General features: G+C 36.9%; 1 protein-coding gene across 1 annotated transcript; it reads left to right on the top strand.

Annotated features, from left to right (window-relative positions):
* The first annotated feature begins 9,780 nt into the window (after positions 1-9,780).
* nsrp1 (nuclear speckle splicing regulatory protein 1) lies at positions 9,781-14,101 on the top strand. The gene is made up of 7 exons (XM_079248073.1): positions 9,781-9,810; positions 10,743-10,833; positions 11,118-11,174; positions 11,306-11,434; positions 11,601-11,808; positions 12,427-12,529; positions 12,640-14,101. The coding sequence occupies exons 1-7, from the start codon at positions 9,791-9,793 to the stop codon at positions 13,466-13,468; spliced, it is 1,437 nt and encodes a 478-aa protein (XP_079104199.1). The 5' UTR covers positions 9,781-9,790; the 3' UTR covers positions 13,469-14,101.
* The last annotated feature ends 1,301 nt before the right edge of the window (positions 14,102-15,402 follow it).

Raw genomic sequence — 15,402 nt, 5'->3', positions numbered from 1 at the left:
ACCATAGATTGTGTAAAAAAGAGGATTTAACCTGTCCAGAAATGTAGATTTAAGAATTAAATGTGCACCTTAGACACACCACAAAGTCTTTTATTAATAGTTAACAGAGTGCTTTAGCAGCAAGGTTCAAAACCAGGTTTTGTGTCTTATTGTTAATTTTACCTGCGATTATGTATAAAATGTTTTCATGAACAAATCAGAGCTCCAAATGCAATTCCTGACATGAAAAAATAAAAAAAAAACTGCTGCTACATCTGATCACTTGCTCCTCACTATCTTTGTGTCCAGCTGAGCTTCCACTGGATACTATCGACAGCCAGCATGGTGTGAAAAGGGGGTTTCAGTCGTATCTAGGAAGTCAGTGATGGAGGAAGTTACTGAAACAAACGACCAATTGAGGAGAAAGAGGGGACCATTGGCGCAGATGAAATATAAATCCATGAGAAACAAAATGGATACATCAGTTAGTGTATTGTTTCTGGAAGAGGCATTTGTGATGTCAAGTATTATTGCTGTGTATAATCAGCATTTAGCTATGAAGAAAAAGAACAGCTATAGGATTTTAGAGACCATTTCTATTAAACTTCCATTTGTAAAATGTAATTTCCCCACTAAATTAGATTATACTTTGCAAAAGCAGATGAGGGGATACATTACAAGCCAAATGAACATATAATACTCTATATAATGTGCTCCACTGCAAATTCTTTAATTTCAAAGAAATTAGTGAAGATTAATATGCTTATTAGATCTCCACTCAGTTTTATGTCACAGAGATCGATTTAAATTCCATAAGTGACTTCAGCTATCGCACTTTATGATGTCTTTATTATGGCTTTGTAACCTGAGTAAGCTTGGGGTGGAAGGTCATAATCAAGTTCTCCATCTGAGGCAGGTTTTGTTGGAAGTTGCATTCCAACTCACAGCAGATCTCCTGGAGAACAGAGGAATAAAAGAAGCTTTCTTTTATCAAAACAATGCAAGGCTGTGGAAAAACTTGGAAACTGCATGCAGAATAAGACGCCAACAGCATAAAGGACAGCCATAACAGCAGACTGCACACAAGGTAGGATAAGTATTTCACTGTACTTTGATGATAAAATAAATAAAGAAATTGGAAAAATAAAATCCCAGAGGGTGGTACCTTCACAGGGATAAAAGAAAAAAAAAGTTGGAAAAATACACTGAGCAACCTGGAAAGTTCACTAAAGCAAAGACTGCAGGTGGCAAATATGAGAAGGAGTTTAGCCACAGATCAAAACAATAAGGTTAATATGCAACATGTAGAAAATGGAACAAAGTATGTAAAATCAGGACTATTCAGTTTTTGTTTATTAGAGTATCAAAGCCTATATGACATCTGATCTTGTACCTATCTCTGTGTACACAGACACACACACAGCCCTGTGTGTGAGGATAGATTTCACTCCCAGCTGCACAAACACAGACACTTCTCTCAGATGAACGGCACAGAGGTCCAACGACCGCACAGATACACAAACGCTCTGACTTTAGAAGCAATTACAGATCTGTTCCTGGATCAGCAGTATGTAGCTCCCCTGACCCAAATACCCACAACATGGTCACACAGACACTGCTGCCCTCTAATGGACAGCAAGCCACTGTTAATTTATTTTAACATGGATGAGATTTCAGGCTTTCTTCTGCAATTAAAGTGCCAAGTATAACGAAAGAGCAGAGAGTGTGCTCATTAGAATCACACAAAACAATTAGGCATAGTAGGTAGAGGAAGGAAACTGCTGATTACTAGTGGAATAAAAACAAATGCAAGTGCGGTTGAGTGAAACAGGATAAACCAGCTCTCCAGCTCCAGAGAAACACAGAGCAGCACTGGATTGAGACATGACCACAGCACAGCAGCTCTTTGTCAAACACAGCAATGCGAGAAGAGGGTCAAACACATGTAAAGTTTATTCAAGTCCCGGTTTGTGTGTAGGTCCAGCCTGGCCGAGGACAGGGGCAGAATCACATAGCAGACCCAATGCTCTTATTTACTTTTGGTATAATTGTGATATAATATCATTTTAACTACTTCTCCTGACATCACAAACCCTTTTAATTAAGTTCCCAAAAATCAAACTGTTAGAAGAAAGTGCTTCATCGGAGCCTGATGAGATGAATATGTGCTTCACTGTCTTACCTCCTCGGCTGAGAGCGGCGGTCATCCTCCCCGCTACCGGACTCCTTGGAAAGTTGGAGGGAAAAAAGAGAGAGAGAGAGAGAGAAAAATAAACTTAATAGGGTCTTACTGAAAGTTCAGTCACCAGGTAAAATGCTCCCATTAAATGTTTCTGCAAATGAAGACCATGCCTTGTCTTATATTAGCAAACATGTTTAATATCAGAATTTATATATATATATATATTGAGCTGAAAAATAGTGAGAGATCATTAGATTTCAATGGATAAAAGTTGGATGTAATGCAGAGCAATGATAACTTAATTATAATACTTCACATTTTTAACTTTTGTCTTGTAGTGTCTCATTCTTCTGTAGTCACAATATTACATGAAAAGATAGCACACAAGCTCGTATCAGCTATGTGAAAATATACAAGTGGTTTTGTCTTCAGTGATAGTTACTAGTACTGTGACAGAAAAAGTAAGAGGAGAAAACACAAATGCAACCATTTTTTTCAGTATTGTCTTATTGGGTTGATTATATCATATCACGATATCATCACAAAATAACAAAACTTTCCATCAGAAATTACCCAACGGCATTCGAAAAAAGTCCTTTGGTGCTATTCTGAGTAATAAAGAGGAGTGTGTGTATTTTTTATGCAACACATACACATAAATACTACAAGTGGCATCAGCTGGTGATTCAGTACTGCTTCACCAGCGCACCGGTGCTGAGAGATAAAGGGTGGGGTGGGATGGGGGGGGCAGAGTTTAGCTTCAACTCAATTTACACACTCCAGGAAAAGGACTTCAGTCTGTTTTTAAGGCGTGGCTGGTTAGAGAATAACACATTCACACACGTAGAGGCACAAATAAGCAGAGAAACGAGGAGAGACAAAGAGAAATCTGATATGAAGCTCTGCTAAATGACAAATCAGAGGCTCACTAGCAGATAAATGTCTAGCATGCGTCCTGTAAAGTATACTCCTTATCTTATTTACTCTAAATGTGAGCCTAACTAGTTTAACAACAATGCTAGAACATTAACACATTTCCCAAAACACAGAAGTGGACAATGATAGAAACACTGAGCAGATACAAAAAGATACCGACGCTTATTTGATACAGTGCAAAAATTATATACATGGCAAAAAACAATTGCACACACTGTTTCTGTCTTTTTGCTTTCAGTATCAAAAAGGCAGACTATCTGTATGCTTCAGCGTAGTGATCTCAGAATTAGAAAAGGACCTGGATACTAGAATTTACTGCCAAGTCTTGTGACAGTGGCGGATCCAGTTCAATGTAATAACTGCAAAGGGTGGTGCTCAACTTCTTTCAGCAACAGTATCCAAAGCAGGTTTCCATTGTGATCGTCAGACAACCCAAGAGACATTTAAAACAGATCCTGAGGTCTGGTGGATGCTTCACTTAAAGTTAGAAAAAAAAGAAGCTGGAAACAGTGAGTCCATGACTGTGTCTGCTCTGTTTAGATTCCTAATTGTGACTGATATGAATAAAAATGTTTATACTAAAGTAATTAGAAAATTTAACTTCATCACCGTGCTGGTATGTGACAAAGTCATTTTGTACAACCTTTGAACTTCTGACTGGCAGACTGCTGGATATTAAAGCATCCATTTTATCTACTAGGGGTGGGAAAATCGAATTTTTAAAAAATCAAATATCAGGATTTTTTGCTTCACAATTTTAAAATAGATTTTTTTTTTTGTTAAACAATCGATTTTTTAAAATAAATAAAAATAATTTATTATAAAATTAGTCATTTTTATTGGTTTTATTGATCTTTTTACTTGTCTTCTTCTCACAGGAGCAGAATGATGGTCTTGCTACTGTGTTGTTTTTTCCTTATTAAAATCAAGAAAAATGACGAGCAAAAAAAAGTTTGTTTTTAATCTACAAAAATCAGCAACATCAAAGAATTGTGAGAATCGCAATTTAAATCAAATCTGCACCCAAAAAATTGGAATCGAATCAAATCGGGACAAAAGCGTATTTTCACAGCCTTATTATTTACTTGGGTTGCACTTTACAAAAGGAGTAAGCAAGTTTTAAATAAAAACAAAGCAAACTAAGAATGAATGAGGGTCCATTTCTCTAAAGAAATACATGGATAATAAATAACATGCTCGTAGACAAGGTGGAAATTCAGTTTAACTTCACTAAATTAATCTCAGTGGCTCCATGCTTTTATGTCATGCTGTGATTAACCAAATTTTGTTTACAAAGGAACGCATGCAGACAATTTTGCATAAATGAAAATGTGAGATTTTTCCAGAGTGTATGAAAATGTGAAACCTGAGCATGCAGTCCAGGCAGAGATCCTTAGGGCTGGAGGACAGCATATGCCCATATGTTACAGCAGAGGTTATCAGCAATCACCTACATAAAACTAGTAAAATCTTCTTCTTTCAAGGCTAAGAGATGGTGCCCAATGTGAATGGCACATTATGTGTATTTTCCTCTGCAGACAAATTCAGCCAAAGCTTGAAAGAAACAGCCAATAGGCAAAAGGCTTTACAGAAAACTACAAAGAAAAAGCACATCACGTGACAACAAGAGACAGGAATTTGTCTGTGCAACTTGTTATTACAGTATATCTGCGCTTGTTGTATTTTAGGAGCATATTACCCCCAGAAAGCATTTCTCAACCTTTTCTATGCCCACATGCCTTAACTTGCTAAACACTGCATATGCACACCTTCTTCCATTATTTCAGCACCTCATTCTCCTGTCACAGTGAAATGTTGGCTCACAATCATGGCTTTAACATGCTTAATTCTTCAGAAGATGGATACTTGCACTTTGCCACTGATTGCTCAATGGCGACACTAAACCATTCTCTCATTTATCTACATCTGACATGAGCTGTTCTGGAAGACAGAACAGATCAGCTGAAATGTGTGTGTACATAGCAAGACAGTTGTCATTATTCTCATTCACAAAACCTGTTTTATGCTCAGAAAACAAAAGATGTGATGGATAGGGTCCCTTTCAAAGCTACACAGATGCAAAAAAAATGTGATACTGCGCTACATGTTTTATATAATTGTTGTGTGCTTATATCCACTAACTGATACAGACATTTCTAGACATAGATGTAAAATAAAAGGTGCAAATCTGTCAACGCTACAGCCAAGAGCACAAAAAGCCAATCCAGGAAGTGTGTGATGTTATGCACAGCAGCGTGCTTGTTTATTACTTCCTCACTCATTCTGATTTCTGCTTCTGTTGAAAGGATACTTGCATAGAGAGAATGGCAAAAGGACAACCACCTGCGCTTCTGCTTTGCATTGGCACACTCTTTCCTTCACGCCACACACACACACACACACACACACACACACACACACACACACACACACACAAAGAGAGAGAGAAAGAGGCAGGAAGAGATGTCCAGACAGACTGAAAATATGCCGAATGAGAGGGTTTGGGTGGTGACAGTACATGACAAACATGCAGACACAGAGACACGCGTCCAAAATTTCGTCTACATACTCAGACACAGAAAAGTAACGCAGGATAAAACACCAGCCTTCTTGCGTGACATACAGCATTCAAAGAAACGGAAGTACATGCAATACGACACATCTCTGAAACGCCTCTATAAGTCTTCTTTCTGGCTCTTAAAGCCAAAATGGAACATTCTGTGGTATTTCTTTCTACGTGGACAAAAGTAAAAGCCAGGTCCTTTCTTTGTAAATAAAAGAGGTCAGCTCTGTTATCATAGAAACAGTCAATTGCTTAAAGACCAGATGAAGCCTTAAACTGGTGGAAATGTGCATAAATAGGTCATGTCAACAGATTTCATCACAAAAAAGGGAAGGCTCAAAGTTCCTTGCAAGCTAGCGGGGTCCTGACAACTAACAATAACATTTCCCTGCACATTAACTTAGCAGCAAGCAACAACACTAACGCTGTTGTTTACAAAGCATGCAGACATTTTTACTTCCTACTGTAATTGAAAATGATGAACGGCTATATTTCACGCATGCGCACGAGTACAAAGGCAAGGCACGGTGACAGTCAGCAGCCGTTCAAAAGAGAGCAGAAACGATGCCTAGAAAGCTAACACATCAAGGAAATCTGAGTTTGGTGGTGATGGAAGCGTTTGTGAAGCACAGTTGAAAAAAAGTAAAGCTTACCGAAACGCAGGGGCTGGAGCTGGTGCTGGGGGTCGGCGAACGCTGTACGGTAACCAGCGCCATTCAGTGACCGGGAAGCGGACACCTGTGAGGAAGCGACGGCGGCGAGACGAACATAATTGCGTCGGGAGAGCAAAACCTCCACTGAACCTGAATGATCTGGCTTCTTGCGTTTTTTCCCTTCTTCTCTCTCTCTGATCACGGACTGTTTGACTACTCCCCGGCTGTTTCCTCTGTCAGTTCCACCTGCGCATGCGCAACTACCTCTAGCATGTCAATCTCGATTAACTGTATGAGTGCTGGAGGTAATAAAGCAGCTATGAAGGTACCTTTCAGGCAAACATGATCACCACTATTAAAATGATAATAAATTGTTAAAAGATGAGTGTATCACTTTGCAGGAAAATAGCTTTAGGTGATAAAAAATGTTTATATCTACTGATATAAAGTAGTGCAGTTTATGGAAGGTCATTTTGTGAATAAGGAATAGTTAGAAGGGCCCTGGACCAATATCCCTGTTGTAAATTGCAAACCATTTCTTTAAGTCAAACCACCATAAGGCAGCACATAATACAATGACAGAAAGACTCAAACAGCAACACAGAAATTTAACAGGATTCATGACAAGTAAAGACAGACTCAAAATGACAATTAATGAGTAATAACCACAAAGTCGCACACAACTGTGGGGAAAAAAAGAGTAAACATGATTTATAGGGGAGTGTAAATGACTCTAAACAGTACCAGACACCCAGAACAACATAGTACAAACTAAATTGAAACAATTGAAAGACAATGAAGATGACAAAATAGAGACTCAAATCAATCAAAACTTACTTTGAGAATAATATAGACAAAAACTAGCCAAATATGGACACACAAGAATGAACAGATGTCGGGAGCAGAGTAACATGTAGTTTCTGTGTGGACATGTGGAACAAAGCGTGGCATGTAGTCCCTTGTGGTTTTTTTTGTTTGTTTGTTTTTTTTGTTATTGTTTTTTGTTTTCGTTTTGTTGAACCTCTATGAAAATAAAAGTTTGTCTGGCATTTAGAAGTGTGTAGTCAGATGATCCTGGTGATTATTTTTTAATTTAAAAAGAAGAGTTTCAGAATACATATGATATAGATTCAGAATGGCTATAGGAAACACACACATATAATTAATAATAAAATAAAAGTATTTTGTTTGTTTAATTTACTTTTGATTCTTTTTTTAATCCAATGTATTAGTCTCATGAATGTATTTTTATAAAACAGTCATCTTTGCCCATCAACGTGATTGGTAAATTAATGTTTAAATTTTGGTGCAAAATCATGTTGCCGTTAGTCACTAATGACAAACAAATATGGTGTTCTCTAAGACATTTGTAGTTCAGAAAAGTTGAAAATGATGTTTTCCAGAAGGTTAAAGGTTACAAGCCTGTATCTGTTTTTTTTTTTTTTGCAAGCATACCCATGAGTCTTAGTATAGTCAGAGAGGTACTTATCAAGGAAAAATGTCAGGTTAATATCTCATGACTCCTGAGATGTAGCCTGCCTGTCTGAACCTGTATTGCTACACTGTTATCTTCACTGCCTGAGGGCACAGATTAACTATAGTAACAGCCATAGCCTGTCACAAACCTCACTCACGCATGTGTGTCATCAGGAGAGGCAGCACAACCCAAATACCAATGCATGCAGGTATGCACAACAGTACTACAACTATTATTAATTATGCTGTACAGACTGGTCTCCACCTATATATACTAGGATCATGTTGAAAAACTGAAAAGCACAGCTGGTGAGGATGATTCAGATGTCTGGAGCCAACCTGAAACATTGCAGTTAAAATCATTTCCTTCTTGGCATTTGCAATGTTACATTTTATCATAGCCCAAGAATGAGGAAAACCACTCCACACAGCAACAGATATCTTTTTTTTTTTTTTTTTTTTTTTTCAGCTAAATGTCCCTCCCTGCATGTCAGTCTAAATGTCCATTTATTCATCCACCCTGTAGTTCATTCTATCCTCACTCCATCCATTCATGTGTCAAGCAGCTTTGGTTGTTTTGCTTGTAGCAGTGGGATTAGTGGTGTGGCCAGAGAGGAGATGAGATGTAGATTACGACAGAGATAATGGTGTTTGGATTTAAAGCGGTTCAGAGGGAGCTGTAGGGATTCAAAACTGCAGCCTTAATCACAGGTGAGCTGTGTGCTCTTTGATTTGACTTAATGACTTACCTAGGGCTTGAAGCCCGGCTGAAAATGACAAATGTCCTGAGTAAATTATATGAAAAGAGGACGTTCTTTATGCTAGGGACAGAAAGCACAGTTTAAGTTTTTATTAGTTTCCTCTCTGGTCAGAATTGGAGGTTAAAATAAAGGTTTCATAATAGTTTATTGATTTTTCCCATAGAGCGATCAATTTACTCTTTTTCTTAATAGGAAACATTTCCCATTCAATGTGTCGTTACTATGGAACTATTCAGATACACCTTGAAAGTAGATGTTGATTGATATTGTGGTGATGTACAGTAGGACTAACTAACTAACTAACTGGATCAACTCAAGTGTACTGTACCAAGCACTTCTGGAAATTTAGAAGCTATAATTCTGTTACATCAGTTGATGTAATTAACTGTATTGTTGGTTTCTTTCAGTATTTTATTTATTTATATGGAATCCTGATATAACCCATCATAATTTCAAAATGAGTATTATAAAGGCCAATTAGATCTTGCTGAGATTAGAAGGACCAGACTGACATGTTTGAAATGTAGAAGATTACACAGAAAAAAGTAAGGGATAAAATAAAGAAAGGAAAAATGGGGAATGCCATGCTTACAATTTTAGCAGTTATTTTGATTTCACAAAACTGAATATATTGGAACAGACTTACTTAGTAAAAAAGGATATGTTCTTTTCTTAGTGGTCAATGATGTATTATCTAGTTGGAAAAAATTTTTAAAATGCCAGGACATTTCACCTTAAAAGGACATGTGCGGTCCTAAATGGCTTGCATTCATTTTTCTGTAATCTACAGAGTTGGAATAATGTCGCCATCTACAGGACGGCACAATAAATCAAAGCATCCGTCAGTGTAAAGTTTTCAGCTTGGTATAAGGTACTACCGTAATATTATTGCTTACAAACAATATTTTGCATTAGTAAGGATAACTGAGAAATCACTAAGTAATAAGTGAATAAACCTAATTTCTCAAAGGGCAATATTATTTTTGTTGTTCTGTGCAAAATCTATTGGTATATTATAGTCTTTTAAACTCACATTGAGTTTAAATAAGAGGTAAGGCAGAAATACAAACCTGCAGTGACAGTGTTCACATTCGTGCAGAAATGTAATGTTTAAATCCCTTTCTTTTTCTTCCCGGAGTGATTTTTTTTTTTTTTTTTTTTAATTTTTTTTTTTTTTTATTTCTTCTTTGAGAGATGTTGTGTCGAATCTGCGCTGCTCGTTCACAGCCAACAGAGCAAGATGGCGGTTCCTACAAAACAGTAAGTGCTAAGCATGCTAACGAGGTTATGACAGTGTGTGGTTGATTGTAAATGTCGTGGTTTTAGTCCATTTGTGCCATTTCATCCATTATTTAGAACTGAAGTAACCTTAGCAGCCGTGACGCTACAACCAGTAAAGTATTTAAACTGGTTTCACGCTGCAGCCAGTGAAGCTAGGCCAGAAACGTTGTGCTAACAAACTGCAGCTCGTTAATGTTTACTACCAATGTCTGTAGTTTTTGTTTGTTACTTCAGCTTGTCTTACAAGTCATATGGGTTTGCAAAGTCATTCCATTTACTTACAAACTACTCTGGCTGGTCAGGTTAAGTTGATTTAGAGTTGATCAGCTGGCTGCTCTGTCACTTGATAAGTTTTCTTATTTTCTGTTCATCTTTTTTGTGAATTTTTTTCGGCACTTTGCAAAGTGGATAAAGAAACATGAAGTATAAACAGTTTCTCATCCTGCCACTCTAGAGAGGGAATTAACTAATTTAAGGAGGGTTGAATTAGGGTTGCATTATGAAATTCATTCAAATGTAGCCTTTTTATTTTCTTGCTTAAATTTTCCTCAGTTTAAAACATTGGTGTTCATCAAGCTTCATGTTCTTTAATTATATCTGGTTTATTTTAGGTTTTAAGAATTTATATAAAATGCTTCTGCTGATTCTGATTATTCCCCACTTATTATATGGAAATAAATAAATAAAAAAAGGTCATGAATATTGTTCCTTCAGTACGCTGTTGGAAAATGAAGAAGTTAAATTTTTTAATATATTGAATTACTTTCATTTAAGATATTAGTTTTATGTAATAGATTATTACTTTCCTTGTTAGTGTATTTTCATACGGGTATGTTTATTTGTGTAATTCAATGAAAAAATATGTTTTTATTGTAATTCGTATGCATATATGTGTGTGTGTGTGTTTTCAGATATGGGCTGATCTTGCCACAAAAAAAGGTTGCATCAAAGTCTTCAGTTTTGCAGAAGCCCTCTGTGTTTGGGGATGATTCAGATGATGAGGTGGGTACCTTCCTGTATATTTTTAAACATTTTATGTAGACTATCAAATTACATATAACTTGTTATATAACATATAACAAATTACGTATAACTTGCTATGTGTGTAAAGCACTGCATAATCTTGCACCGTGTGCAAGTGCTGTATTGGCAGTGTTGTTGGCAGTTCTTGGAAATCCAGCCTTTTTAAATTCACTAGTTCTTGACTTAGGTTTGGCGTAAAGGGCCCTTTTATGGAAAATAAACAGATTTTCAAAATATTATGTTCAGTTTATTTTGTTTCTCAGACCTCCGTTGGAGAGAGTCTACAAAAAGAAGCTATCAAAAAGAAAATGATGAAGCAGGTGAGTAAAAGAAGAGATTTCATGTGTCAGTCCACCTACTGTTTAAAACTGCTTAGCTTCTTTTGATAGCTGGTTATTTGTGTGGTTTTTAAAGATTGTGCTTCTTTATATTCCATTCTTTGAATCTAAAGACTCGTTTGGAGATGCAGAAGGCTCTGGAGCAGGACAGCACCGTGTATGACTATGATGCTGTGTATGATGACATTCAAAAACAGAGACTTGAGAGCAACAAAAAAATTCTGGGAGGTGCTGATAAAAGGGTAATTACATTATCAACATTCAGCAACTTGCACAGTTCTACCAGTTAAAATGAGTTTGTTGTGCTGTTTATGTTCTGTTATTATGTCTGCCTACTGTAAAGAAAACAAAATATGAGGTCAAATTTTCTTGCAAACATAATATTGTTTTTCTTTATTTCTGTTACAGCCTAAATATATCCACCAGTTAATGAAAGCAGTAGAGGATCGAAAGAAGGAGCAGGAAAGAAGGGAGGAGAGGAAGATTCAGAAGGAAAGGGAGGCAGAGGGAGAACAGTTTGCTGATAAAGAGGCTTACGTTACTTCTGCCTATAAGAAAAAGCTTCAGGAGCAGGAGGAGGAGCGGGAACGAGAAAAAAGAGAGGCAGAGATGGAAGGTAAGATTGATACTTACTAAATGTTGTTTTTTGTAGCTGTTTTTCATTAAATACATTGTCATTGTGATGCATATATAAATTGTCACTGTAATGCATATTTAAAATAAATTTGCAGCAAGCGAATATGTCATATAAGGCAGTAACTACCTGCCATCTATTGAGAACACTTGGCCAAATAAAGAGCAAAGGAGGGCTAAACTTATAAGCAGCTGAATTTTTTTATCAACAAGAATTTAAAAGTGTAAAAACAATCCAACAACATTAATAAGAGAAGATTCACACCATGGTACTCTGGCGGAATTGGTTTGATTTGGCCGCGAGAAATGTTGCACATTTGTTGGTTTGCTTTTATCCTGCACTTTACTCTCGTGGACCAAAACAAGTTTGATGTTCAGAATGAGCCACAACAGGGTTCACTTATGCACTAAACACTGTTCAATGAAAGTTGTTAAAAATATGGTTTTTATTTTGCGCAAAACTGTAATGGACATGCAGCTACTGACCTCTCTTTTCTGTCTCACCCATTTAGAATCTATTATAACCCCTAGAGATTTCACATCCAAAACTCTTTCAATTTCACCAGTATATGTTTTTAATAACCATCTATTTTCTTCTCAGCTGCATTGGATGTTAAGAAACAGAAAGACTTGAGCGGCTTCTACCGGCACCTTCTGAATCAGACTGTAGGAGAGGAAACGGTACCAGATCGCTCTGCAAACAAGTCAGTCATTGCTTCTCATTACTAGCTCGTTAAACACAACATAGATTTCAAAGCATTTTTTTAATGCCCCCCTTTTTATTTTTTTATTTTTTTTATTTTTTTTTGCACAGAAGTCAAAAATCAAATGTTTCCAAAGACGCAGAGAGGACTTCACCTGCTCCATCACCTACATCCTATGAGAATATCCCAAGTTCAGGCAGCGACAATGAAGAAGGACGAGAGCAGAAGTCTGGGTTTAGCAAACCTAGTGGGGGCGCTGCACACTCAAAACGGCAGTATAGACAGAGATCGCCTTCCTCTGGGAGTGGGGAGGAGAAGGAGAAGGAAAGAGAGAGAGACAGAGAGAGACATAAGAAGAGCCATCGAGACCAAGACAGGGACAGAGGGAGAGACAAAGATAGCGACAGAGATAGAGACAGACATAGGGGAAGAGAAAGGGATGAGCGACATGGAGACAGAAGAAGTGACAGAGATAGAAGAAAAGACAGAGACAGGGACAGAGATCGAGGCAGAGATGAAGAGAGAGGCAGAGGCAGGGGGGATACAGAGCGGGAGGATAGACATGGGAGGCGGGAGAGGAGTCCTAAAGAAAGGGAGCAGCAGAAGGATGGTGAAAGGGAGAAGAGAAATTCAGATGAAGACAAACGGAAAGACAAATATCAAGAAGAAGAGAAGGAGCAAAGGAAAGAACAGGAGCTGGAAAAAGCAGAAAAGAGGGAGGAAAAACATCCTGAAATGCAGGATGCAATCGGCGAATGTCCAAAGGAAAAGGATGAAGAGAAAAAGAAAGGTGAAGAAAATGAGGAAATGGAGCAAAAGGCCAACAAGTTCGCCAAGCGTAGCACGGATCAGACGTTGAGTTCAGCACGAGAGAGGTATATGGCCAGGCAGATGGCACGCTCCGCATCTAAGAGTTACATCGAGAAAGAGGAGGACTGAGATGGGTCGAACGTGACAAATCATTGAATTGCACTCAAACTTTATCACAGTTATAAAACAATATAATTACACTTTTTTTGAAAACATAATTTTGTCCTTTCTAACAAAGACAAATTCCACATGTTTCTTATTCAGCCTACCCATCGCATTAGCATTTATCCTTAATCCATCCCTGGAAACTGGACACATATAAAGTAGAACAGCTGAACACTGCAGAAATTTACAAACATGAGGACATGATTTTGATGTAGACTGTTTTTTTCTCACACGTAGAGATCTGTAAGACATTAGTAAGATGAGTATTTGTCAGCTGCTGGATTAGAATTTTCTAAGTTTTAGTCTTTTCATGGAACATTTATGAAAGTGTAAAATATGTCAACCCTGTCCTGTAACCACTTAAGCGCTGACCTTCGCACTGGAGTGGACAGACTGAAACGGTCCTGAGTAGCTGCAAGAGAATACTGATCTGTAAATATAAGAATTTAATCTGCAGGGTTGAGTATAAAATGGGAAGTTTTACCTCATAGTGAAGTCAGGAAAAAGGATGAGTGTGGAGTGACTTGTGAACCAGTGACTTTGTGTTTAACTTTTGTATCTCATCTTGTGAATGACAGGTTCATTAAATCATTTCTGGTCCACATTTCCACCTCTTGCCTCTTGAATGTTAAGTTTTCCTTTCGTTTACAGTTACATCATGAAATATGTGCAAGACTTACAACTTAAAAAGATCATTCAAAGATTTTATTACCCAAGATCCCAGGAATATGTTAGAACTTCTCAAGGTTTATACCAAAATCAGTCCTAAAGATAACTTACAACTTGCTTATAAGTTAGCACATTGACAGTATTAACAAAGCTCAAGTGTTTTGTTTTGTCAAACTTAGAAATGTTTTAACAAAAAGCTCCTATAAAAGAAGTCATCTCTGATTTAGTTTAGCATTTATAAAAAACAATTCAAATTCAATTAAATGTCTGATGAAATGGAAAATCTTTTTTTTTTTTTTTACACAATGCCAATTCAAAAACTGTACCTGGAGTCATTTGGTGTCTAATAGTAAACATTTTTAAAACATCTGCTATTTGACATCTAAAGAAGGATAATGTGTCAGTTTATCAGTGTTTGTGAAAATGTAGATATTTTTATTTTAGCAGTTTCAGAAACAAACTGATAAACCTTAAATTGACCACAGACAGCAGTGAGGCAAACCTTCCTGTGCCATTTAGAAATTTCTGCACATGGGGACATGCAGGCAATTCTATTATGTTTTCATTATTCATCCATTCATTTTTTTATTTTTTTTTGCTGCTTAATGTTTTCATTATTTAGAATTTAAATAGCTTGTACAAGATTTATGCTTAAATTAGTTATTTTCTAAGAATTCAAGAATTTCAAGAAGCTCGGGTGTATTTACTCAGCTCACAACAGTTTGTATCGTCTCTGCCTCTGGGGGGAAACAACTGAGGTTAATAGTTTTATACATTTTGGATTTATTGCTATAGCTATTTTATTTAATTTCAAATCAAAATTTGTGTAAGATATCTAAAAAAAATGTTGTTTTTTTGTACATGATCCTGAATCTGTTTTTGCATGACTGGTTCAGCACAGTAGTCTCACATAAGATGTTTAAATAGATTTAGTGGAAAAAGAAAAAATAGTTATTAAATTTTTCAAACCAAACATAAGAGGGTTTAAATATAGCTGTTTGGGCCCTAAAAGAGATGTTTCATTACAAGAGTATTCTCCTGTAAGTCTGTTTGGCTTGAACATGTCCAACCACTAAAACAAAAGACAAGGTCAGTTGATACAAGTACTCGTATGTGATTTAAATGGTACATTTCTATACAGAAAAGGCTGCACAGTAAAGATGTCAAATGTACTGACACTAGAACCATAATTAATTATTCGGCTTCCACTGCAAGCTGCTACTTCTACA

Source organism: Telmatherina bonti, assembly GCF_933228915.1.
Source record: "Telmatherina bonti genome assembly, chromosome: 10".
Classification (NCBI taxonomy): Eukaryota; Metazoa; Chordata; class Actinopteri; order Atheriniformes; family Telmatherinidae; genus Telmatherina; species Telmatherina bonti.
Note: the sequence above shows the minus strand (reverse complement) of the source record. Positions and strands in the feature narration are given on the sequence as shown.